At 38.4% G+C, this 27,031-nt stretch overlaps 1 protein-coding gene across 2 annotated transcripts in view; it reads right to left on the bottom strand.

The window, feature by feature from the left end:
* The window catches only part of LOC6526791 (Down syndrome cell adhesion molecule-like protein Dscam2), an 82,614-nt gene extending 68,147 nt beyond the window's left edge, over positions 1–14,467 (bottom strand). For both annotated transcript variants that reach the window (XM_002087858.3, XM_039371588.2), the window contains exons 1-2: positions 14,291–14,467; positions 13,009–13,370 (exon numbers count right to left, since the gene is read on the bottom strand). In XM_002087858.3, coding sequence (XP_002087894.1) covers positions 13,009–13,102 — 94 coding nt within the window. In that variant the 5' untranslated portion in view covers positions 13,103–13,370; positions 14,291–14,467. The remainder of the gene's footprint in view (positions 1–13,008; positions 13,371–14,290) is intronic.
* Between the last annotated feature and the right edge of the window lie 12,564 nt (positions 14,468–27,031).

Genomic DNA, 27,031 nt, shown 5'->3' with positions numbered 1-27,031 from the left:
ATCAAAAAGGAAACTACACTTCTTCTTATTCGTTCTAATGAAACGTTAAGAAGCTTAAATATAAGATATATTGTATAACATTTTTCAGTTTCAAAACTTGTGTTTCTTTTCGGGTGTCAGCAAAAAGTGTATTCATTTTCCTAAGTGCATCTGCAGCATCTGCGGCAATCTTTGGTTATATTTAAATGTCTGTGTGCCAGAGACGCACGTGCAGCACTTCTTGGCTCTCCCTCCCACCCACTATGTCCCTCTCTCTTTCACCATTCGTCTCTGTCAAGTGGCACTGCATCGCCCGTCTCTCTTTTTCCCGCCGCATCGCCCCTCTCTTTCGCACCGCCTGTGCCACATTGCAGTTTGTCATTGTAGCAATTTCAATGTTGCGCTTGTCAATTTTGCTGTTTCTCATTCTGCTTTCTCTGTCGCCTCCCCCCTCGCATGGGAATCCCCCTGCTAATATAGCACCACCCACCGCCTCCGGCCACGCCCCCTGCCGCCGCTGCTCATGTGGCTGATGCTTTTTCCAGTTATTTTGCCACAGCAGCAGAAAAGCCACTTAAAGTAAGCGGCAGCAACACAAGTTGCATGTTGTCAGTTGCAAGTTGCTGCTGCTGGTTGGCTTTTTTGTGGATTTTCTACTTTTCCATTTGAGGTACACATCCTTTTGAAGAATTTTCAGACAATTTTTCAGTTCTATTCCGCAGGGCTTTAAAAATATTCCAAAACCATCTAATTCTGCGGATTTATACATTGTGAATGCAAAGTATCTGTTTCTTTTAACCTAGTTGCTAGGAAATCAATTGAACCGAATATTAATTCAATTATTTTATTAGTTTAAAGAGTTTGCTTCTGATTTTTCGAAAATCAACGCAATTTATTTATAATCTTCTTATGTGTATCTAAAGTTGTATACTTTGTTTTTTGCACAGCTTTATTGGCTCTTAGCAAAACGAATAATTCAGTTATCAAATAGAACGTACAAAAACGCAACCATTGATAACATTTTTGTGAGCAAAAAAAACGAAAAAAAATGTTTATGCATGAAACTCATTCATAATGCGTTTTATCGCTCGAAATTGTCCATTCTTTTGACCAAAAAAGCGTACACAAAAATAGTCGAGCTTGCAATTTAGATGAGATCTTGACGACTCTACGAATAATTCTTCATTGCCGCACAGCAGCATTTATTTTGTGCTCAACTTCCCCCTCATTTTTTTGAAGACGCCACACAGACAATTTAATTTCAATGTCGCCGCAATTTAAAAAGAAATGCAACAAGGGGAAAAAGTGGGAGTGGGTATAGAGAATGCACTCTTCGTCTTTGTCGGTTTCGAGTGAGGGAAATAAATAGTTTTGTTTTGACACTCTTAAGGCGGAGATGTCAGCGGCGCATCTGCGTCTCCCTTCTCCACTTAATTCCCAGTCCAGTTCTCCTCTGTCCACTTCTCCATGTGGAGCCCTCAGCCCCCAGAATATCCACCCTCCGCCACTCGCTTCTTCTTTTTTTGGCGTCTGCATTTGACAAGTGGATTTAGTATTGGTGGCAACTCAAAGAGAAGAAGCTGACAAAATCCCCAAAAGCATAATAGCCGAATTACGAGGCACCCTTCTTTAAATTACCCTATATGATCTGTCTATCTCTATTTGAACTATTTCAGGAAAGTAAAAAAGATGGTAATCACTGACTCCATCTTCTTAACCCATTATAGCCCGAAATAAGAGTATTTACATCCAGAGATAGGACACTCGGTTTACTAAATTGTTTGCCAACTGTTTTAGGCAGCTGTTGGCAGCGTTCTTCCTTTTTTTGTTAGTTTTCTTTTCCTTTTTTTTTTTTGTTTTTTTGTTTGCTTTTTGTGGTTTATAGGCGTTATGATTGGATGTGTTTTCCTATTTGTGTCTGTGTGGGCGTGGCTGGCGCAACAAGTTGACAATTTAGCTGGATTTTATTTCCTTTTCTTTAGTTCTTTTGCTGTTTTCCCAATCTGCCACTTTTTCATTTGCTAATGATCTTTTAGTACCACAGGCGGGGAAAGAGAGTCTTCGGTCTTCAGTCATCAGTCTTCCGACTTTAGTCACCAGTCTTTTCGGTCTTCTCGCAACGCTCCGGTGATAAACATAAACTGACTAAGCAAAACCAGCCACAACTACCGTTTTCCCACTGATTCTTTGAGCCACTTCTTACAACACTTCTTGTATGTTCTCTTACTTTATTTATTTTTCCGCTTGTGACATTCTTTTTACTGTTATAAATCAAGCGCAAGTCACGTACAGTGTTCATTGCCTTTGAAGATTACTGTAAGTGTTGCTAAAGCTAAAAAAATACTGTTGCGACTGTACACCGCTTGCCAAGTGGGACAGCGTATTACTAGCAAATTGATTCACATTTTAGTATTAACATAATGAATACGTTATAGATAGCAATGCTGATTATAAGATCTACAATCATTACTAAAGGTAACTAAATTTATCTCTGCAGCTGGTATATACAAATCTGAGCTGAAACTAAAGTAAAGATAGCTAAGGACTTAGTTTAATACACTTGACACTATATCTTTGTGATATCCGCGTAGGAAACACGATGATAACAACGCGTATTGGATGCGTTTGTTTTCAGTGTACTAATCGATGGTGGGCCGCATTCTCCCCAGGTGCTGTGCTTAATTTTCACACTTTTTCCCATTTTTCTGCTTGGACAGCTGCTTTTCCACACATGTATGTTTCTACTTACATATGTACAGGTTTCTCCCTTCGTGCTGATGCGCTGTAATAAACCCCATTTACACCGACAATTTTATGCTTTTGTTTATTGTTTGCTTTCTCTCCCAGAGTTCGGGTTCATTTCAAAATTTGTTGCGAACAAGACAGGCGGCCAGAAAAAGAAGCCCCGAAATTGGGGCACGTATAATTGGAAGGTGAGGCACGTCATCGCAATTGGTTAGAGCCTTTTAAATATTTATACACTTCGCTAATAAACAATCGTGAAGAATTTCTAGTATTGCAGTTTGTTTATTTATCATTTCGCTGGCTGTGAAGTGTAAAGCTCTTCGCTTTTTATATGCCCCTTGTCGCCGGGGCATAAAAAATCTACCAACAATGAATAAATTAGCAATGTGCTGCAAGTTTTTTATGATTTGCTGTAAAACCACTAATAAAAGCAGCCAGCTATTTTGTATTTTGTTGCGAATATCTTGCAAACTGGCCAGCAAAACATTTAAATTAAACGTGAATTTAAAAAAATTATATTTTATAATAACTTTGAAATAAAATTGAAGCACACATAATTGCCATTTAAAGATTTTGTTAAATGCTTTTAGTCACTTATTTGCCCCAATAAAACCTTGAATGTGCATTGCACGTTCATTAAACATTCACACAAATCCTTAAAGCTTCGGGCAATTATTTTATTCATAAAAAATTCACTTAATTTTCGGCTTTTCCCTGTTTAAATTTTCGCAATAAAAACATACAAATTCTGGCACCGAATACGAAATTTCTATGAATAATTTCCAAATTCTTTCTTTAGGCCAGTTTCAGCTCGCATAATTAAATTATTCTCTATGCTACAAAATAAAAAAAGGACATACTTTCGATAAATTTTTAGTTATAATTAAACAAGCAAAATAAACACGCATTATGTGCAAATGAAAAGGGAAATATTCCTATAACATAACAAATGTATATATAATTTGCAAACAAACAGGCCAAACTTTTATCATTGCAAATAAATAAATTAATTTGCTTATGTCTGGCATTAAAATGGCTAAAGTGTCTGTTGCAAAGTCAATTCATTGAAATTTATCTGGTCTATTAAACATTTATGTAAACATTGACAAACACATAAATGTGGGAATGAATGGTGAGTTGAGGACATTCACAGACTCTGACAAACGCATCAAATTGTGCAAAATTAATTAAAACGCATTTTATTTATGAAATTTAACAGGAGTGCAGTTTAAACAGCAAATGCGACTTGCTAAATACCCTAAAACATATCGTTTTACTAAAATGATCTAAGTCAAGAAGAGTACAAAAAAAAACCAAGTCACACAATGTATAAGCATCAGCATTTCTTGTTTGTTTAAAGCCAATTAACTATTACTTACGCTAAGAAACAAATTAGCACAAGTACCCCTTTAGATATCTACATAAAATCATGTGTGATTATAGTGGTGTGCATCACCTTCACAAATGACAAATTAATTGAAATTAATTCATATTTAATACGCTTTCGCCGCAAAATAATAATACAAAATAAGTGCCATGCTTAAAGGTCGCTTTTATTTTTAATTTAGTGAATATTTTCTCAGTCTTTTTGATATTTTCCACGCGTGTGTAATCAATTTTCAATTATGTGCAAAATTAATGACAAACGTTTTGGCGGCATGTTTGTTAATCAGGCTTTACTTCGCTTATCCCAGCCACTTTAACCCCCCACCACCCCCACCCGACATTTGAATCCCTAGCTATCGTAAACTGACTTTTGATTGATTTTGCGGCACTAGTTAAGCGTATTTTGACTGGAATGTGTTTGGGCACGCAACAGCGATTCTGTTCTGCCCTCTTCGTCCTTGAAGTGTTAAGGATTATGCTGGTTAGCAAGCCACCCTGCTCCACGATAACAATCCCCCAAGCATTCTAGTCGGAAAAGCAGACAAAGACATATTCCTCGACTAGATGGAAGTCAAAGGACAAAACACACAGACAGGCAAACGCGGGAGGGAAAATCCGAAGGGGGAGGGCGAAACATATCGATGGCTGCCAAAAGAGGGGTGTTTAAATAGGAGGTTTAAGGGTATTTGGCCCCCAAAAAACATTTCCCTAATGGCAATTGACATAATTACGCAAAGTAGTTCCTCTCCATTTCCAAGACTTTCACTCAAGGTAGGCAAAAGTTTTTCAACTTAGATTAGACCTGCCCCACAACGCACCCTCCTTGTTCACCTGCAACCCCAACCGCCCCAAAATGGAAATTAGGCTTTAAAATTGCCCTGGAGGCGTCTTTAAAATTTATTGCTGCCTTTGCTGAAACTGAAATTCCCTATGCCAAGGCATTCCCAAATTTATTCAGCCTGCTAGAACATTTACCACGATTTTTGGGGGCGGTACACTTGAAAAATAAGTAAAACAACAAACAATTTTCAGGTGTAGCTTGTAAACTGTTGTGTAATAATATATATTACATTTAAAACATATTTTAGTTTGATTGTTATTTGATTGTTATCTAGCAGTCATAGTTATTTTGTTGAAGTGCACTTTCCCAGCCTTGAGGTTAGTGTAATGAAAATTACTTAAACAAGAAAAAAGAAGGCAGGAAAATACAGCCTTGTACTTCTAAGCAGAGTTATGCCTGCTTTGCAGCCTGAAGGAGAAAATGTTTGTCAGCCCGAAAAGCGATGGAAAATCAGTGGAACGCGGGGGTTTTAGTAAGGAGCCAGAAAAGAAACTGTTTGACTTCACATTCTGTTTGTTTGTCCTTGAATTTAGCCTTCTATGGCCGCAAAAACCAACCCGAATTTCCCCCACACTTCTACCCAAAGTTATTATTACAAGCGCATTTTCATTGCCAGACAAAGAACGAGGGAAAATCAGGGCAGAGAAATAAGGGCGAAGACCAAGTCAAATTGGCGCCGAAAAAATGTTTCGCATACATTTTCACTGGAAATTGATTTTTTGCCGCCCTTCTTGGTTGTCAATTGAATTCAGTGCGCATTATTTGCCTTCCTTATTTTATTTGTATTTTTTCTGGTTCAATTTTTTTTTTTAAAGAATCTGATACTCAAGCAGCCATCATTTGTCAGCGCCTTTTACGCTTTTGGCAGGTGATTACGAGAGGATAATTAAATACCTAAAAATATATAAATATATATATGCCAAATTAAATGCGCAGTAGCGGAATATAATACTGGATATTTAATTTGAGCATTACACAAGATGAAAATAATTAAAGGAGATAATTGCCATCTAAGTTTGACCAATATTTCGTTTGCCGTCATAACCATAACTTGAAATTTGATCCGCATAATTTACATTAATCATTTTGATCTTTAAACCCAGCTGAAGCTGAACAGCAATTAATTAACGCATTCATAATTCATCTTTAATTTATCGAAGCAACTTTTCTCACCCCATTTTTCGTAGTCTTATTGTTCTTCCGCGTCTTGCGGATTAATTTAACCCCCCAACTTGAACTCACGCCACCCACCCGTCCGCTGATTAAGGAAACTTTAGAGTTTTTAATTAAACGCACATTGCTCTGTATTTCCATTTATAATTCAAAAATGATCAAGTGAAAAAGAGCGGGGGATAGAGAGCTGGGTTTTTATCCCATTCATAGACTTTTATTGCCATTTCATGCGCTTCACTGAAACTCAATAAAAATACACACATTTTTTTCTCCCAGTTGAAAACGAAAGGCCAGTTTAATGCAAAAATTTAAAAATAAATCGTGGCAAGGGGTTGGTAGATTCAGAGAGTGCAATGAGTGTTATATAATAAATGCAGACGACAAACAATGGATAGAAAAAATATTGGCGAAATGATTAAAAATGGAAATAAGCAAATGCAATTTTTTACACTTTTCCCGCAGGTTTTTTTCCACCATTCTCCACCAATCTTTTCTGTTTGATTCCGTAGTGAAATCAATTTTGTGCAATGCATAAAAATAAAATATATAAATATTCCGAGTGCAAAGTGAAATTAATAAAAACACTTCTGGGGTTCGCCAGATCGATTCGATTCGTGGGGGTTGCAAAATGATAGCCCAACCTTTCTTCTTTTTTAATATCCAGTTTAAGAATTTATTATTTGTTGAGTTGAAATATTTTCACCGAGTCTTAATTTCTGTCGGCCAAATGAGCATTACGAGGGGTGTTTTTGTGTGTTTCCCCATTAGAATGACAGTCAGCAGCCGGATTTGAAATGAGTTTTTTACACTTGAAACGAAATTAAAACTTCAACTGTGGCCAAAGACAAAAACCCTTGAAACACAGCCACCCTTAGGATAAGTCCTACCCCTCTTCTTCTCGATTGAGCAAATGAAATGGAATGTTTGATTAGAAAAATGTTTTGCATAGCGTAAAATTTTATATTCCTTTCCCCATTCGTAATGGGCGTGTCGAAAGGGGGCGAGGTCGTGGAAGGGGGTGGTTTTTACCCCTATGTGACGACTTAAACGTTGGAAACGAAATGCGTTTCACAAAAAAGGTTTTCACAGTTCATTTTGCGTAATTTTTACAATGTTGCTTTGCATTTTTCTCAGACGGATACCGAAACGAGGACACCCCTTAACCCCCCAAAGCCCCCTTAGTCCTACGCTGCCACCCCCTGCTCTTTTGTGGCAGATGCACAACCCTAAAAAAGCGAATTGATATGCTTGAGAAACCCGGCAAAAGTAACAAAGGCATAGGATTGGATTGAACCAAAGGGGATTGCATTTTGTACATTTTTAGCGCACGGAGTGGGTTAAGGGATGCACTGATTTCGGTGTCTACAATTTTCCACCGAGGGTTGCAGCCCATTGGGAAAACTTTACACATTTTCCACCGCCTTTGTTGTTCTTTTCCCCGCTCTACAGCGATTTGAACAAATTCGAGTGCTAAACGATCATTATGAGGTTTTAGCCAGACGGGGGTTGTAGAGGGTTAAGGTTTATGGCCTGCAGGCTCTGGCTACGAAATCGAAACATTCGGATGAGGTCTAATTAATCTATTTATTTAGGCGGATTGCGCATTTCAGAGGTATTTTATGGTCACAAAGACTTATTTCCAAACAGGGTGGTTAAAATATAAATATAATCATTTAATACGGATTTATTATGCATGGATAGATGCATTACTTAAAACTAAAAACACTTTTTCAGTGTAGAGAAGCATTCCCTATAAATCCATAAGTACTTTACAACGAAATAAGCGAAAAACTCCAAGATAGACCCTCCTCATTCTAAGCTCATTCCAGTTGATCAAGACTTGGCCAACTTCCCCATAGATACTCCGCCCTCTGAATAAAAAAAACCCTCTTCAACCTGAAACCAGCCTTTTCAGCCTCTTAAGCCCCAAGTCCACTTAACCCGCTAACTCCAATCAAGGCAAAAAAAAAAAACCGGTGGCGAAAAACAGTCAGCTATAAATTTATCAGCGAAACGTGAAACGTGCGAGCGGCCAAAAAAAAAAAGATACTCAGATATGTTTGTGCAGTGTGAGATACTCTGATGGCGGAGAGATACCCAATACGGATACGAATCCAGATCCAGATAAATATAAAGATACATGCAAAAGCAATCAGTGTATTGACCACTACGATTTTTGACATGCTACGCATACAAATTAGAGCAGGCTGCCCCTTCATTTCTGCCACCAGCCTTTGAATTTGTTCTCTGATTTTCTCTCTGCGGCTCATTTGAAAGCGAAACAGCGAAAAGCAATCCCCAATAAAGAAGCCAAGCAAAGGCAGAAAAGGAGAACTGAAAGCAAAACGCGGCAAACAGAAGCCAAAGAAAGATTGAAGCAGTTAAAGAAAGAAAGAATTATATATATAAATAAAAACAGCATGGGCAAAAACGAAAAAGCGAGTGAAAAAAAAATGCTGAAAGGGTACGAATAAGTATCGCAAAATCCAGAAAAAATAAACATTCAAAAGAACCCACCCAACGTGGGCGAATGAAAAATGCTCTGCAAAAGGCAGGCGTTGCTTTCAAACATTTTGTTATTGATAAACAGAAACCATTATTCAATGGTTTCAATTTCATACGAAATAAACAATTTTAATAATCATATATTACGGAATAGGTGTTTTACATTATTTTGCTTATTTTTTTCTGTATTTTAATGATATCTTTTCTAAACTGGTTTTCGCACTATTTTATTTGTAATAAAATATTACCAGTTAGTAAACTTTTCGCACTATTTTATTTGTAATAAAATATTACCATTTATTTTGTACTATATTTTATCAAATACACCAGCTAAGCAACACAAAAGCAGCAAAGAAAATTAACATTTAGAGGTAAAAAAGAGCATTAGGGCGTGGGCTTAGAGCAAAAACACGCAACGCTCCCATCTAATCAAGAATTTCGCGTAGAAATTCAGCAGAGCTGCACAAAAACTATTGGCATCATCATCAAGTACCCAAAACACAATCCATGCTAATGATCCAAAGTGTCTCGAGGACAGGTTCCCCCCCATTTCTATTTCCAATTCCAATTCCAGTAGCCACGCAATTAGCAAAAGGTGAGAAAGGTGAGGGGACTTTTGGGTGAGGTTCGCTCGGTTATTCAGGCATGACAATCGCTGTGGAGTTGGTCAAGAAATGCCATCACGTCACGCGTCTTTCCAGCGACTTTAATCGCATGTGGAATGCAAAAACAAAATAAATAAATAAATAAACAAATAAAATGTAAATAAAATGGTTAATCAATTAATATTCATAAGCCGTTGAGACAGTAGCTGTAGTAGTCACCTTTTGGTGACTGCAAACCTGCAGCTTTGTGGAATGCAGAACACCATTACAGAGATTATTCAGCATTAATTGAAATGCAAAAGCGCTTTTCTATCAACGCTTCATGCAAATATTTACAGAAATTAATTTTTAACATACTGCCAATCGTCAAAGCGAAGTGCATAATTGGCTTGGTGCAATGACGACGAAAAAACTATAAAAATCATTGCCATGTCGATTTCAAAAAACAGCGTGCAAAGTCAAAGAGAAGTACAAAAGTTTAGAAAAATATTTTATTTTCTGCAAGTGCTGGTGAAAATTTTTCTGTAACCGAAACCAATGACGAGGTCGCTTGGAGGGTTAAACAAACTGAAACCCGGCAGCTTCGTCATCAGTCAGCAAATGTTATTGAATTTTTATTATAATATTTATTCACTATTTTATTGTCTACGACCCGCGAGGCAACATCATTTGTATGTTGTGGCATTCAGACTGCATTTGGGCTGCGTATGAAACGTGTTTAAACAGCTGCGAGTTTAAATCCGCCACCCACCTTCCAAAAAAAAAGGGAAAAATATGGAGTGCATAAACATGACTACAGATATGCGAACCGAGAGATATAAATTCTCCGCTTGCGAGTTATAAATTCCATATGCCAAAGCATCAAAACAAAAAGGGGTACGAGTTTATTTTAGTTCTGCGCTGCCAAAATGAAACTTTGAGGGGCAAAAAAGCTGTGCCTGATTCCATGGGGATTGAAATTTGGGCAAACATAAACTTTAAATTTCAAACAGTATTACTACTTAATCTACACAGCTTGATTCAAATACCTGTCCTAGTTTTGTTTAGTTACAGTATTGATTTAATGCCTTTACAAGTTGCCTTCTTGTGCGCAAAATAACTCAAATAATTGTGCAGAAATGCCAAAAACACATTTCAAATTTAGTTTGTCATTTCTTTTGTTGTTTATTAAACCCAACCCTCTAAGTATCAATATTGTCACAACGCACAACAAAGTGCCAGCTAGCTAAACCAATTTATTGTATCTGAAAACCCCTTTGTAGCCAATGCCTCTGGCCTTCTCTTTTCCACTTTTCCACTTTTCTGTGGACTCGACTTCAGCTTTGATTTTGCAAATGCAAATTGCGCATATAGATAAATTTTGCTCTGCAGGAAAAGCGCTTCTCATTTCCACTGCATCTGTTGCTAGCCTCAGCTTCACCTGTCTCTTTCTACACTCCTGCCACCCTTCTCTTTCGCTCTCTTTTGGGGCAACCTATTTCCGCTCACGTCGCTGAATTTTGCACGTAAAAAATGTTTGAAACAAACAAAATATTTGTTTAATTTATTTTAATTTCAAAGTTGCAGCAGTTGCAGATATTTTTTGGAGCAGAAGCGTGTGTGTGCGTGTGTATGTGTGAAAAAGGATGTGACAGAGGCCAAAAGAAAAAGAAAAAAAAACAGGGACCATAACAACTCCGGAAAAGTGAGAAAAACTAAGCCACAATCATAATTCACGCGCTAAAAACACGGAGGGAAAAGTGAAAAAACGGCGGGGCAAAGGAAATTTTAGGAGCCCAGGCATTTGGAAAAGCCAGGAAATGAAATGAATGTGGAAAACTCAAAGGGAAAAGCGGCGGCATGGAAATAAAGGAAAAGGACGACAGTTAGCAGGTAGACAAACGAAAATAAAAACCAAACGCAGGCGAAATAAACATAAAAACCGAAGGAGACGCACACAAATTGTTGCAAACTGCCTTTTCAAGCACTTCTTAAGCAATATCCTGTGCTGCTCCTCGAGCATTTTATTGTACACACACAGAGGCGCACAGAGGATTTTCCAAGGAAAACTCAGCCAAATTGGAATGCACTTCAACAGGATCAACAGGATAAATGTGGTGACAATCGAAGAGAAGATGGTGTAGAAAAAAGACACAAGACAAGGATGAAAATAAATTGGAAAAATGGTGGTCTAGAACCTTTATAGATAAAGAAATAAATTTGAAATCATAAAATAATGCCAGTTGTGTACTTGGAAGCCAAGGTTATTGGTTCATTCTATTTGCCATTACCCAGTAATTATTATCCTAAGCCGCAAGAGGTCTTAAGTTTTCCACATTCCGCGTTGCTAATCGTTTAATGCGTTTTTAATGTCTGATCTCCTGATCCCCCCGCCCACCTTCCTTGAATGTCAATTCCCTCCTGGCCAGTGTCATCAAATCCAATAATGCCCCCGAGTGGAGCAATTCCCCAGAAGCTTGAGGCCAAAAAACCTCCACAGAGAGTTCATTGATTTCTGCTTCTGGCCACTTTATTCTTTTTCGTTTTTTTTTTTTTATATTTGGTCGGAGGCGTTGACAGTTAAGCTGCAAAGTCGACTTTTACGAGTAGTTCGTATGAAAGCGCTGGAAAACGCGTGTCAAAGGCCCAATTAAGATGTCAAATCAACACGTTTTGTTTATTAACTGATTGCACACACACACAAACACACACAGAAAACAGAATACAGAAAACACAAGCTGAAAACGCGGCAAAGTGCCATAAAGTTAATGGTGCAATATATCTTTTGACGGGGGGTGAAAACTCAGTGGGAAACTCGGAGCCCCAACTAATCGCAGACAAATTAATAAAGGAATTGCTCCCCTTTTTCGAGTTCCCTTGACCGATTTGCCCGATTGAGTGGATATAATTCACATTTAAATTTAGCCCCAGCCCTTTGGCTTTTAGCAGGTTTTTCCAGGGGTTCTTTAAGTATTAAAAAGCATTTTGTAAGCAAAGTATTATGTGTGTGAGAGGGGAAAAACTTTGCCGAAGCGTGCCAAACTAAAGTTTTCTTATACTTATGCCACTGGCTCCCCCAGTTATGCGTCTTTTTTTTATTTTGTGACACAGTAAATATTCTTGCATAATAAGCGCATTTTCTAACTGATGCGGAGCGTATGGAAAGTGAAAAATTACGATGGAATTTTTAATTAAGGCGATACAGATTTCCCCAAAGCGGGAAAGTATAAACATAGACATATAGTTGGTTTAACCCGTTTTATTTATGGACTATCGACTGTACTTCAGCTTCAGATGCAATAGCTTCCCAGTAAATGCTGCCAATTGACAGGATTCAACAAGAAGGGGGTAAGGGGTGCGGAAAATGGCGTGGAAAATTGGGGGAGGCTTGGGGAGCTGATAAAAAACTTTACGCTGACGTCAAGCTGCAACAACCTAGATCAACAAAAAACTAAACTGACGTCGCAAGGTGACAACAGCAAAGGCGAGTTTGGAAAAACAGGGGGAAAACGCCGGAAGAAAATTGCGGAAAATGGGGAGCCGTCATAAACAGGAGATGTCAAGGGCGGAACCGAAACTTTTAATTGATTTGTGATATGCGTGTGCCGAACAAAAAGGGATTGGGATTTATAGGGAGATATCATTCTTACTGATAAATAAATAAACTCAGTGTTAACCCTATAAATATTTTTGTACTGGAATTACGCCTGTGGAAATCTGCGTAATCTTCTTAGCAATTATATATAATACTTTTGCAAGCAAAAAACTTCTTATCAAACAATAAAGTAAACTCACCGATGAGAAAAAAGTTGCACATATTTGTTGCCGCTCTCCTCGCACTCCTGCTGCTGACTATTGCCGTCCCTATCATGGCAGTTTTTCGCCTCATTTTGTGACTATATTTTGAATATATATTTTATATATGTTTCTGCTGTTTTTGCTTATCGTTGGGTGGGGGTGGTACTTCCAATTCCCTGTGCAAAAACAAGTTTTGCGATTTTCGCTGGACTTCTTATTCCAATTCCGATTCGCAGTTACTGATGTTGTTGCAACGCTCCATTGCGTTGGTAAATGTTTTTATGCTTTCGATGATGTAGAATTTTTTTATTTATTGCACTCGAAACTTTGAACGGGTATCCGAAAACGAAGAAGAACAACTGAAAAGGGTTAAGAATGATGATGTCGATTAGAACTGGCTCGGCATTGTAGGGTTAAGATGGGCACTCTTTTATTTTATTGTTTATTCAATAAAGTTTTAGTTGAAATTATCGCTTTTCGGTCCTTAGTATTCCATGTCCTTCTAGAGATAATTTACTGGTAGTTATATGCACATTATCTTTTAAATTTTATTACAGTTATTTGTTTTATTTGCATTAGGCATTGTTTACTAGAAATTTTCACTAGTTCTTAAATTATTTTGTATTATTTATTTCATTTTTGTTGATGCTAGATTGAGAAAAAAAGTAACAGGTTTCTGTTTCTTTACTTTGCTTGAGTTTTCTTTTTCGTCACTTTTATCTACACATATCTTTGCTTCACCTTTATCTACCTCTCCTTTTTCACAGTTATAACTGCATTTATGCTTCACACTTTTTCGTGGTTGTTGTTGCTTCAGAGTTGCAACATGTTTTTATTGCTTTTGTTGTACTTTTGAGCAGGTAAGAAAATCACTTAAAAGGTTTCCAAGAAACACACCAATACACCTTAGCACACAATCACACACGCACACAGACAAACACGAAATGGACGCCAAACCTGTTTCCCAGGTAAATCGGTAAAGGTGTGCGAGTGCGAGGGGGACAGAGCGATCGCCAGAGATCGTGGATTGAACGGGAGGGAGGGAGCGAGATAGAGATGACGCAGATGCTGCGTTTTTTCTTATTTATTTTAGCTTCGTTTCCTTTTCTTAAAGTTTTAACTGTTGTTTATTTGAAATAAAATCCATTTTTTTGTTTAGTATTTACTGTTGTTTGTTTGTATTGTTTTGATTTTGTATTCCGCTGCTTTTGGTCTTTTGATGCCACTGAAAGCACACACACACTTTGCACAGTAATATTGTAAAATATTAATTGTATACCTCAAATTTAGTATATTTTCTGTGTTTAACCCAATAATTTGGGACTGTTGTTGTTGCTGCTGGTGAGTTGTTGTTCGTACACACGCGGAAATCGACGAAAAACGCGGCGGGAAATTCAGACAACGCGCACTCACTTTTCCACGAAGCGTTCGATCCGAAATGGGAAAACACACAGAGAAAGAGAAACGAAAATTTGAGCCGCAGCCGCAAAATTCAAGTTCCACACACAGTCCGCACAAGTTCGATTCGAGCACGTTTGAAGAGAGCGGCTAACAGCGCTGTTAAGTGGAGTTAACATGTTCGATGCGACTTTTATTAAGAGAGCCAAGCACCGTAATTCTCTTAAGTTTGAATATGTTCACAACTCAAATAATAAACTAGTTACTTTATTTTTAAGCGGTCCAGAAACACTAAAAAATTTTAAAATAATTAAATATAATATTTTATTTTTAACGGCAGCTAATTTATGTAGTTCTATTTGCAGTTGAAAAAGAAGCTAGATATATACATACATACATACATAAATAGAGGTGCAAGCAGAATTTTGTTTAAGAATTGTGTGATTTTATATATTTAAATAATATATTTTTATGCCGTTGGTGAATGCAGAAAATAAGTGAAAATGAGCCCTAAGCAAAAACAAATAGAAGAAAATGTATGGAAATTCAGCTTGCCTTTAGCAACATGTTGCATTTTGCCAGAGGTTTTGAGTGCGTTTTTCCAAGAAAACTCGTTTCAGTGGCCAACAAGAAAAACCAGTCGGGAAAATTAGTCAAGAAAAATAAATATAGTAAAGGCCAGCAACAAGTTGGGTATAAAATAGGTGCGAAAGGTGCGGCGATAGTAGACATGCAACAAGTTTGAGCTTGAGTTTGAGCAAGTAAACTTCGTTAAGTTCGCACACATGTGTGTGTCCGTCTCTTTCGCACCCCCTGTAGCGATCTACATTTAACCAGTTATCTTAAGATGTTGTGCAGGGAGAAGGCGAACAGAAGGAGAAGAAGGAGTATAAAAATAAAGAGGTTATACACTAAACAAAAAGTGTACCTAACAGTTGGTAATTTCTTGATTTGTTGCTAGATCTTGCGCAAAGAATATTAGAATAGCTTGCTGCCACTTAAATCAAAGCCCTTTTCAAAGGTACAAGTTGTTGGTTCAATCTTTTTGCGGTTTTCGTCGCCGAGTTCATGTTTGCTTTGCCCGCTGTTCCCCTGCCTCACACCCTCCCTCCACTCCACCGCCTTTTCCACACCTCAAGTAAACCCGTTTTCTACAAAACTCGTTATGTGCAAGACGAAAACCTCGCTGATGCGACACTCGGCGGCTTAAACCTTTCTTAGACGTTTTTATGTGACCACACCCACGAGCCATGTTAAAAAAAAACATTACAATTTGCTGTACTTTCAAATAACATTTTTTTCGGTAACATAGATAATTGATTTACAGATTTAAAGAAGTATCTGTTGTTAGTTGCGCACCGAAATAAGTAAATGTATTTAACATTAACATTAACATTTAGCATTGAAATTTGCTGTACTTTCAACTGACATTTATTATTGATAGTACATACTACATAGATAATAGATGTATAGATTTACAGAAACACTTGCTGTTAGTTATACACTGAAAACAGTAACTGTATTAAACGCAAGTGTTTATGATTCAATTAAAAAGTGATACGTAGTCTAGGTACAAGGTAGCGTATTTCTCTATTTTTTTATAAATACCGCGAATGATTGATTTTTTCCGCTTTGCTTGTGAGCAGCTGAAGTGCGCCTGCATATTCAATATTTTTTTTGATTTAGAAGTCAGGCCACGCGCTTTGCATAATGAATGCATGGGATTTACAAGCGGGCCAAGAATGGTAAATAATTTGAAAACAGATTTTCTGCTCGTTCTGTCTGTTCTTTGGCACTGCTCAATGTTTATTGAATTTTTGATTTGGGCCCCGAGGCGATTTCTCCTCATCATAACACGCCGGACATGTCCCGCTACTTAAGACGCATACAAATGACCTCTGGGCGGGCTGGCCCCGCCCCCAATTCCCTCAGGTGAAAAGCCGACTAGACATCACGCCCCCTAACTTTTGGTACATTTCACTAAGAACGCACGAAAATCCAGCGTAATTATCCCTATCCCTTGTTTTTTGCTGCTGATTTCTCGTAGGTCCTTGTAATTTCCTTAAGTTTATTTTCCTTGCATATTAATCGCCATGAAATAAGGATAAAATATGCAAACATTTTTATACTTCCTTAGTCTATCTAATTTATTCCAACTACAACTCTTTTCCCTGAAATCGATTCCCATTTTCATGACTTGATTGCTTAATCTTCTTATTGGAAATCAAAAATCAAAGGGCAAAAAACGAGGCACAGAAAAAATCTAAATGAAACCCAACTCTAAATCTGAAATCAACAGAAAAAAAACCAAAACAATAACATTTTCAGAAGCAGCTGAAGATTTAAAAAAAGGAGTTGAAGTTGAAAAAGAAACTGGCGGTCAAAATTGAGAACCCAAAACATGATCTGCGGCTTTGAAGACTACTTGAATTACAATAAGATTCGGATTAAAATGTACACAAAATAATAAAAAAAAAATTAGTAAAGTTGTAGGTGTATAAGATACCAACAAAAACAAAAACAGGTAGTAAACAAGACAACCACCAAAAAGTACAATAAGAATATCCATGAAGAAAAGAAATGAGGTGGAAGACGAGCGAAAGAAGGAGCAATTCTTCTACCTAAGCCACTTCTTCGTTTTTTACCTTCTTATTCTGCTTTTGCCTACCACTTCTTGTTGCAACTCACTCCATGTAACCAAGATTGGTAAGAGAAGATTGGTAAGAAAGAGAGGAAAGCGAGGTGAGCGAGCGAGAAGGAGCAGCCCTGTCAGTCAAGTTCAAGAAGTCCGAACAAGAAGTAAAATAAAGCGGCTCAAAAGAGAAAAGTACAAACATAAACAAAGTTGATACACTCAAGGGGTTAAGAAAAAGGTAAATCCTTTTTCTAATATAATATTTTATATTATGAAAGAAAGTTTATAAATGATTCTTAATCACAAACAAAAGTTTGCTTAATTTCAATATAATAGGGAAGACTTCTCTTTTCGTAGCACATTCATGACTAGTTAGTTGTCCACTTTATTCGCTTCTTTCAAGTCGCAGTCTTCAATCTCCTGTCTTCAGTCTTCTCTCCTCTGTCTCCTGTCTCAAGTCTCTTGCCTGCAGTCTTCTGTCTCCAGTCTTCTGCTCCTCAAAGTGCAGCCTGTCGCCTGTCTTGGCCACTTCGCGTTGGCCAAGTTAATTATGGGTTTGAGGTTTTCGAACCCAACTCCGTCCGCACCGTCGGCAGCTGGCAGAAGGAGAAGAAATTGCGAAAGAAAGAGACGGCTAGCTTTTGTGGGGTAGCAGGGGAAGGAGCGATGCACGGGGGGCGTTGAGGGTTAAGGTTGGGGGCTAAATTGCAATCTCTATGAAAATTGGTTCAGCCTGCGGTCGGGGGTCGTAACCATATGCCACACAGAGGTACAGTAGAGCTCAAATAAAACAAATTAAATAAATGATATTTACCTACAATTATACACTTCATAATGGAGTATTTCTAGTTCACTTATTTATTAAATTAATAATAAAATATGTAAGTATATTTAACCATTTCCAAAATGTATATCTTTTCCAGACACCACTGATTGTAGTAACTATAATTCTATAAATAATTTCTATCAAAAAATGGTCCGATTATTCAGATATGCCCACTGTAACCTGTACCTGGACCTCCGACCAGGAATCGAGTTCTATATAATTGCTTCGTGTGCGTTTCCGTTTCTGTTTCCAATGTTTCTTCTGCTGTAACTCGACTCGTGAAACATGCAGGAAAAAAAGAGGAATCACTTGAGGGATGCATTTTAATGGCTGCAGGGGAGGAAGGGGATCGGAAAATGAGGGGAGGGGGGCTGCTCATTCGCTTCGATTAGAACGCAATTTTCTGGGTTCTTTCAGTGCTTTTGTTGCTGCTGCGGACACAGCTCCACTGGAAATTGCTCCATAAGGAACTCAATGGGAATTAAAATGTTTGTTTTCTTTTTCCAAGCACAAAATCGAAGAATAAGAAGCTGGCGGAACAATAAGCAATCACACCACACACAAACACACACACACACACACAGTGGTGTACAAATTCTTTTGGTGCCCACTGTGCCCGCCACTTGAGATCTCCAATTGATTTTCCTTTTGCTGCTAATCCAAAAATACAACCACTCATCACCCCTCGCATTTTTTCTCTAATTTAATTTCGAATTGCACATAATCCGTTTTGGGGCCTTTCAAGTATTTGTCGTAAAATTTTGATGCGTAAATAATAAAAAAAAAGGAGAACATAATAGGAAAACTCTGTAATTGCCGAGGGAAATGCGCATAAAGAGAGTTGGAAGGTGTTTGCCCAGCTTTATCGAAAATTTCAAGCCACATTTTATTGTGCAGAAGCATAGAAAATAATATAATACAAATGTGTCATTCACAGAAATTGCTTAGATGTATGTCGTTTTATTTATTTTATAAAATATCTCAATAGAATGCAGTTTAACTCAAAAATGCCAATCCATAGACGAAAGTTTATATTTCATTTTTACTCGCACTATTCCCATGGCATAAAAATGTAATAAAAATTAAATAAAAACTTGCAGCTAACTTTACAGGACGAACTAAAAAGTAATTGCGAACTTTTTAGCAACTGACCAAACGTCAAACCATCTAAAATCTACCATCTACCATCCTCCAAAATATATAGTATATCCCCTTGTCATTTCCCTGGGAGCGAGTTTGATGCATTGATGGTTGATGGTTCTCGTAGCCAGTTAATCCATTAGATGCATTGCATATTTCATTTGACATTTGCGAAACACAATTTGCCAGGCAATTTCCCCTTGAAGTCAGCTGCTCCAAGGGATTGGCTGCGGAAAATGGGTGAAAGTGGGTTGGAAAATGCTCCGAATGGAGATGAGTGGTAGTCTATTTGCAGCCACAAAATTGTTCTATTATTAGATGGTAGATAAACTTCATTTCGGCAAACTAATATTGCATATTGCTCGAAATCGATTAATAACATACTAAACTTAGATCTCTTTTAGTTTTAGTAAGTATTTAAAATATATAAAAAATTCCAGCTGACTTACATGATTTAATTGTTAGAAAAGTAGTGGTTTTCCAAATGACATGGGCCAATGGCCTTTTCCCCAAGAAACTGTTACCACAAACCGCCAGTAATCTTTTCCGAGCCACTTAAATAGCCTTTCATACCCTTCCTACCTCTCCCCCAAACTGCCAGAATTACAGTGTAAAACTCGGAAGAAGTTTCGCAGACCGCCCACTCACATGCAAAAATGGCTCATTTCCACACAAACACACACACACACACACAAGAAGAGGATGGTTCGGAAAAGCGGGAAAGCAGTGGAAAAGTGGGCGATGGTCAGCGGAAGCAACTGCTATTGGCCTTGTGTAAATTGGCCCGCTTCGAGTTGCTAATTGCGGCTCCCGACCACCAAAAAAAAAGAAAGAAAGAAACGAAGTGAGCCAAAAACCGAAACTCCCACCTCAATCGATGTACACAATTATCCAAATGCAAGAAGGAGGTGAAGAAAATGGGAAACGGGGGGAAAATGCTGGCCAGCAAAAAGGGGCGTGCCTGGTATCAGTTTTTTTTTTTGCTAATTTTACTAATTGCAAGAAGGAAAAGGCAAGTGATCCACACGGTTAGAACATGGGTTAAACACGAAACACGTTGTCTTTTCTGGAAATTAATAATTCTCCATGGCTTAATTCAACACATTTTACGTGATCGAAATGCCCAAAACAGCTCAGCAAACAAAAGGAATGGAAACTGGGAGCTGGGAGCTGGGAAACTGGGGAAATTGGGAAATGGGATGTGGAAAATGGAGATGAGGAAAATGCCTTGGTCAGAGCTTTTCCGTTTAGTGTGCCTGCATAATTGGATTGGCTCCTGCAACTGCAACTGCAACCGAAACAGAAACAGAAACTGAAACTGGCGCTCAATTAGGAGCAAGTGGCACAATACCCAGCATTTTCGGGGCCAATGTATCAACAACTTTGTGTGTCTCGATTTTCTCGATTTTCCCCCCCTTTCCCTATCCCTTTTGCCTTAGAATCGAAAAGTACCTTCCGTTTTAGCCTACGAAAAACCCCAAAAAGCGTCTAATTTCGGTGAGAAGTTTGCTCCGCACACTTGGATTCACCCGAGAAGTGATTTTCACACCCAAGTGACGGCTTTCTGGATTAATGATTTTGAGTCCATTACCAGTTCCCAGTGGGTTAATTGTACTCCCACCAATCGGCCAACTCATCGATACCGATACCAATATGGTAGGAAAGTTTCGATTAACAATTACAATTAGCCAAGAAATTTGTTTATAAAGACATACAAAGCTATTATTATTACTCTAAATATTATGAATACTTAAGAGATAAAATACATATCATATAAATAGCAAATTTTGTAAATATTATAATTTATTATTATTAAAATTATAATTTTAAATTGAGAAAGTGTGTACTGTACTAGAAAATCTAAGTTTAAAACCAATAAAGTAAGAATAAGAATCCCATAAGTAAATTTTCTTTGTCAAGACATGAACAATGATTTTCTTCAGTCTGAAAGTTAATATTCATCTATACTTGTATGAATATATTTTCCCAATATTTTTCGCAGTGTAGGAGCATATTCATACGACCGGTTGCCGTTATGAGACGCATGCAACAAAGAAGAAGACTTGTTTTTGGCCAACGGCAGACGAACGAAAATGGAGCCAAATTAGGTGCGGAAAAAGGGGGGAAAACCGGCGTCCCGTTAGCTGACCTCATATGGGGACAACTTTGGCAGGAGTAGCGAGGGAATACTGTTTCGACCGTTTCGAGAGAGACTCGTTATTGATACATCAAAGTTCAGCAAATTGCCGGCCAGCAAACCGCAATATCGACGATCGCACGTGAAAGTGGCTAAAAGGGAGGAAAAGCGGTCCGAATTCTGATGCGTACTCGTAAATAAGTAGTAGCAAACCCGAAAATATGCATTTTAGTAATGAAAATATGCATTTTGTATGAAGAAAATGAAATAATCTAATTGAAAATATGCATTTCAGTGAAGAAAACGAAATAACCTAAATGAAAATATGCATTTTATATGAACAAAATGAAATTATCTAAATGAAAATATGCATTTTATATGAAGGAAATGAATTAATCCAAATGAAGTGTTCATTATAATGAAGAAAACGAAAGATTCTAATAGCATATTGAGCTTTAGCATAATTTGTGTAATTTTCCCACTTGGACACATTTTATGAAGCCATATTCCCTTCTCGACTCTAAGCGTTATCTTTTCCCCGGATGAACCTCTTAACGCGCCGGTTCCATTAAAGGCTTTTAAAATGTGCTCGTCTCTCCAGGCCTTTGATACTTTTATAGCCTTCGTCCCTATCACTTCATCCACTTCTCAATTTTTTTTCCCCCCCACCACACCTCCGCATCTCTCTGAGGCATTGACTCCTTTTACGAAGTGGAAAACTCGATGCGTCCTTGGCATTTTCCACTTCTCCACGCTTCTCTTGGGTTGCTTACTTAAGGAAGACCGGCAAAACTGTTTTGCCATGGCTGCAATTAATTGGTCTTCAGGTTGTCGGGACAACCCCTTGAGCACCCCTTGATTTTTGTTATTTTTACCACTGTTTGTTCACCTGATGACCCTTTTTGGCATTTGCCAATTGCAGGCCACTGTTTTTGTTTATAGATATTTGATTTTGTTTATTTTTGGGTGGGCGCAGAAGAAGCCAAACTAACAAAAGTCTCAATTGAAATGCTCGCTGCACTGTGGAAATAAATCAAGTTTACAAAAAATATAATACTAGATATTACATTAATTTAAACTTAAAGTTATTTTATATTTAAAATCGCTTTTTAATGTAATTAAAATAGTACAGAATATTTTTTATCCTCTGGCGATTGTGGTTCTCACCGTATACTGTGAAATTGATATTTTGCGTGATTTATTCTCCGTGTGACCCAACCACCACCCCCTGTCGACTGGAAACCACCCTCCTTGGCCCCCTGTCACCCCTTGTTAACCCACCGCAGCCCACTCTTTTTCCACCTTGTGTTGTGTTAACAGCTATTTTGTTTCAGCACTGTTGATGGCGGCGATGATGATGATGATGAGGAGTGGACCGTTGCCGGGGACTCCCCAGGGTTAAGTAATATGTCTTGCGACCCTCGCACCCTGATCATTTGCCTTAACCCCCCTGCTGCCGCTTTGCCTTAACCCATAACCTCCGGAACAACGTGCAGGCAAAAAGTCAACGAAGCGGTACGAAAACGTCGTCCAGCTCAACAAGTTTTCCTTGGGCTTCTTCACTCGCTTCTTACCCACCCTCACCCTCAACTTCGACCGTACCCTTAACCCTGCAGCGCCCCTGCACCTGCTACAGGTCTCAAACCCCCCCGCCCCGTAAGGCGTAACCCCACCCCCTTTGCCAAAGTGCTTGTACAGCTGCTCTTTCCTCGAGGGAAACCCTCTCGAACTGTGGGAACTTCTCAATTGTTTATGGTTAATAATTGCTCTTGTTGGCTTCTCTTCACCTCGGGGACAGACAACAAATGCAGGCGTTTGCAGTGTTAAGGGCGGGAAAGCGGTGGCCAGCGGAGGGTTAAGACCAACGAGGGGTGGTCGAGTGGTTGTGCAATTGTGCGTGACTTATTGCGATGTGCATGTGTCTCTGCCGAAGTGACTTCATTTGTGGTTTAATTGCAAACTCAGCAAGGGCAACAAACACATCGAAACCTTTGATTTCGATTTGGGCAATGAAAACACATCAAGTTACTGACCGCAATTTCTATTTCGAATTTTCCTGGAAAATGCCATGTGAACAAGATTGTCTCTAAAATAGCAGACACCCAGAAACATTTTCATTTGGAAAGTCTTAATACTCACCTAATATCGTGTAAATGACATTGTTACCTAGATGCATATATTTTTTATTAGATTTTAAGATTCAGTTCTTTCGGCTAAAGTGTTCACTTTTCTAATTGATTAATGGCATTAAACCATCCCATATAAATTTGGGGTCAAAGTAAAAACTGGCGCCAATGAAAACGCCTTCAAAAGATCAAAGAAATCCCACAAAGAAAGTGTGAGCTGACCTGAAGGCAATAGCACTATTCGAATTCAGGGATTAAGTTTGGTCTGCTTTGAATTATTATGCCTGAAGGTGGAAAGTTCTATCTTTGATTGATCGAATATTTAATGCAGGTAATTAACCTAGTTGGAAAACTTGGCCATAAAATTCAAAATATTAATGCAACTATTTAGGTTTAGAAATCTTGTAAACAGTAAATAAATTCAACTATTTAAGTAACCCACATATTCATGCAGTTCGTGTATCTACTAAATATATTACAACCCTAAATTAAAGACTATTTACTATTAAACTCAAGTTCAGGGTCACTGATCGCAACTCCAATTTTCTTCTCCATCCCAAGAGAACGCAGTTAATTTCTAATGCCATTAAAAAGCCATCTTAACATCCTACAGTTGCAAACTGGAAAATGATACAAGTTTTGGTCCAAGATCAAGCAACACGCAACTGTCGTTAGGAGATGCCGTGTATTTTCTTCTGCTTTCGAGCCCAGTTCAACTTCCTTTTCACAAGGGGCGCGCACATACAATTATCCGCATGATATTGTCTTAAGGAGGAAAATTTTGTACACCGATAATTATTTTCCCACTATTTTCCAACGAGGAGCGCGTCGCGCGGGTGAGTATGAAATATATAATTAATAACATGAAAAATACATAATGAAATCATTATCTTACCGTAATGTGAAATGATTATCGTATGTGTGTGAAGTGCGCAACAATGGCGAAAGAGAGGGCGATAGCAGAGGAGAAAGAGACGGACTCAGTGAAATGGACTGACTTTCAACGCGCTTCGAGAAACCGGAAGTTGCCGTTGGTTAGGTCAGGTTTTGTGTTGTCTTTCAGTTGCAACGATGGCTGTCTCGTATGCAAAGCATTCCATTTGTAAGTGCATCTCAAGCGGAACGCCGATGCACCCTCGCTCTAGCCGTCTCTTTCGTGCGGTGTATTGCCCTCTCTTTCGCGGTGGCCACAGGTGGCCAGGTTCTTTGCCACCGATGAGTGACTGACTCGCAGTTATGTCAGAGGGTCGCCGAAAGGCCTTCTTGACTTCTCACTTTTGTTTAGAACGCCCTTCTGGCAGTTAGTTCACTGGGTATGCTCGACTAGCCATGCAGCTTGGAACAAAATCAAAAGGACTAGCCGCTTAAGTGCTCTTTAGTGCTGTTAAAGAATAGAATAGCACACTGTTTTTCTGGGAATTTGCCATTTACATTATTCAAAATTTATCATTATAAAATACAAATTATTTGCAATTTGTCATAATAAACCGTATATTGGAAGTCCAGGGTACAACCTGTTGTAAGTGTTCCCTTTCGACTTTTTTTTTTGGTTCTTTAGTGCGAGAGACCAACGAAGCGGAAGTTGATTTATTTCAGTCGACTCTTCGCTTCTTCAATTCGTTTTTTGGTGGGAGAATTTTCAGAAAAGTGTTGCATTGTTTCCCACCTACACCGCAGCAGAGCACAGAGTCGTAAAGAAAAATTGTTGAAGCATAACTTTATTTTGGACATTAATTCTATGCCTTTCAGGTGTTTCAGCTCCTTTCCTTGAGTTCATCACAATTAGCAAGTATTTGTAATTATTAGCAGTTCTCAAGTTAGAACTTGAAAATTTGTAAGTTCGAAGATAACTTTAATAAGCGACGTATTAAGTTGGGAGAGAAAGACTTGGCTTACAACCAGGTGGGTCATTTCTGCAACCCCATTATCCATTGCAATTCACTTCCATTTTCAATTCATTTAGCTTCGTTTGTTGCTGCTATTTTTTTTTTTTTTTTGTGTTCCATTATACTCTCTATGTTACTTCCTCCTTCTATTTTTTATAAGCATTTTTCAATCGCATTTCGATGCGCATTTTCATTTGGGGTCAAGAAAAATCCATTAGCAGTCAGTGGAAGTTAAATAGAATCCATTAGCTGCTGGCCCCTCGTACTCCTCTTCTATTTTTTTCTCTAATAAAAACTGCTCAGCCTCTGTGAGGGAAACCCGTAAAAGGCGTCTGGCACAGGAAAAACCGGGAAAACAGGGGAAAACTCGGGAAAAACTTCACTCACGCAATGCCCAAATCTCGAATGTCTTTGTTGAAGGAGTTGAATCTGAAAATTCCAACGTCTGGCAATTAAATATCATCAGATTTGTTCCCCTTAACTTAATTTTCCGTTGGCCATTGATCAAGTTTTGTTATCCATTGGATGTGGAATTTATAGAATATAATCATGTCATTTGTCTGGGGAGTTTTGGTTAAGCCTAAAAGCTTATTCATCTTTGATTAATATTCAATGTTTAGTATACTTAAAAATAGCATAAGTAATTTATGGTTTAGTTATTTTGCTACTCGAAAAGTGTTGGTTGTAAATATAAGAAGTATTTAATTATTTTTTGCATCCATAAATCTATGTGAAACTAGAAAATTGGCAAGTGCAAATGCTAGTGTTCTTAGCCGTGTTATGTTTCCGGCAGAATGTGTTGCTCCATTTACCCCTTCCCCCTCTCCCCACCCCTCCTCTGGGTTTCCAACTCCAGGAGCTTGTGCCCCTTTGTCCGTTTTCCCATTTTCCTGCCGGCGTTTCCCCTGACCCCGCTGACACGCTAAAGGAAAATCTATTAACCTCCAGTGACATATTGCCAACTCACATAGATACTCCCGCACGCACACACGCACGCACACACACACACTCGATCACACACGCACACATCTCTAATGTGACACAATGCATATTTATGGCCCCATTTGTGCAAACTGTCGATAGATAGTCTTTGGCCAAAGGGGCGGGGGGGAGGTGGTGAAACTGTGGGGTTAAGGCTGGAGTGGAGTGGGTTAAGGAGTGGCCAGTGAGCTATGGATAATCATAAAGAATCTGAAGCCAACTCGATATATTTGCTAACGCACGAGAGGTAAACTGAATTGACTTATTGTGTTAGGATAGTTTTCAATATGTAGTACTGAGAAAGTTTCTTAACACGAAAGAAGGCATCATGTATTTAAAAAAAAACATCTATGCATAATAAAAAAAAACCTCTTTTCATTGCAAAGATAAATGATTAATAAAGATATTTTTGTATGCAGCAGTTTTTTCACACAAGCCTTTGAAAGTATGCTACACTTTTGTAGCTCAGCGAAGTTAAGAACCGTTAGTTGGCTGAAAACTAAGAAAGCCTGCATACTTTTCGGCGCATTCATCGCAGTCTGCATGATTTTCCAAACGCAGAAAATGAAGTATAGGTATAAAGAACTCTGATAGGCATTTTCGGAAGTACACTTAATGGGGGGACCTTTGGCCCCATCTTTATATCGCCTTTTTTTTCGCTCATGCGAAGACCGAAAAAACCAAAAGCAATTGCGAGAGCTTACCGAAAAGAGCGCTATGTGCGCACTCATTGCCCAGATGTCACCTATGGCGACAGCGACGGGGGCGGGGGCGGGTCGGGAAAGTGGGGGGCGTGGCAGATCTCCAGCCTGCAGCTTGGCATTTAACGCATTGTCCTTTTAGCCATATTGATGATGATGCCAAATGACACCAAATGGCAATGGTGGGCAA

The sequence above is a fragment of the Drosophila yakuba genome, chromosome 2L, assembly GCF_016746365.2.
Source record: "Drosophila yakuba strain Tai18E2 chromosome 2L, Prin_Dyak_Tai18E2_2.1, whole genome shotgun sequence".
Taxonomy (NCBI): Eukaryota; Metazoa; Arthropoda; class Insecta; order Diptera; family Drosophilidae; genus Drosophila; species Drosophila yakuba.
This window is presented reverse-complemented; position numbering and strand designations above follow the sequence as displayed.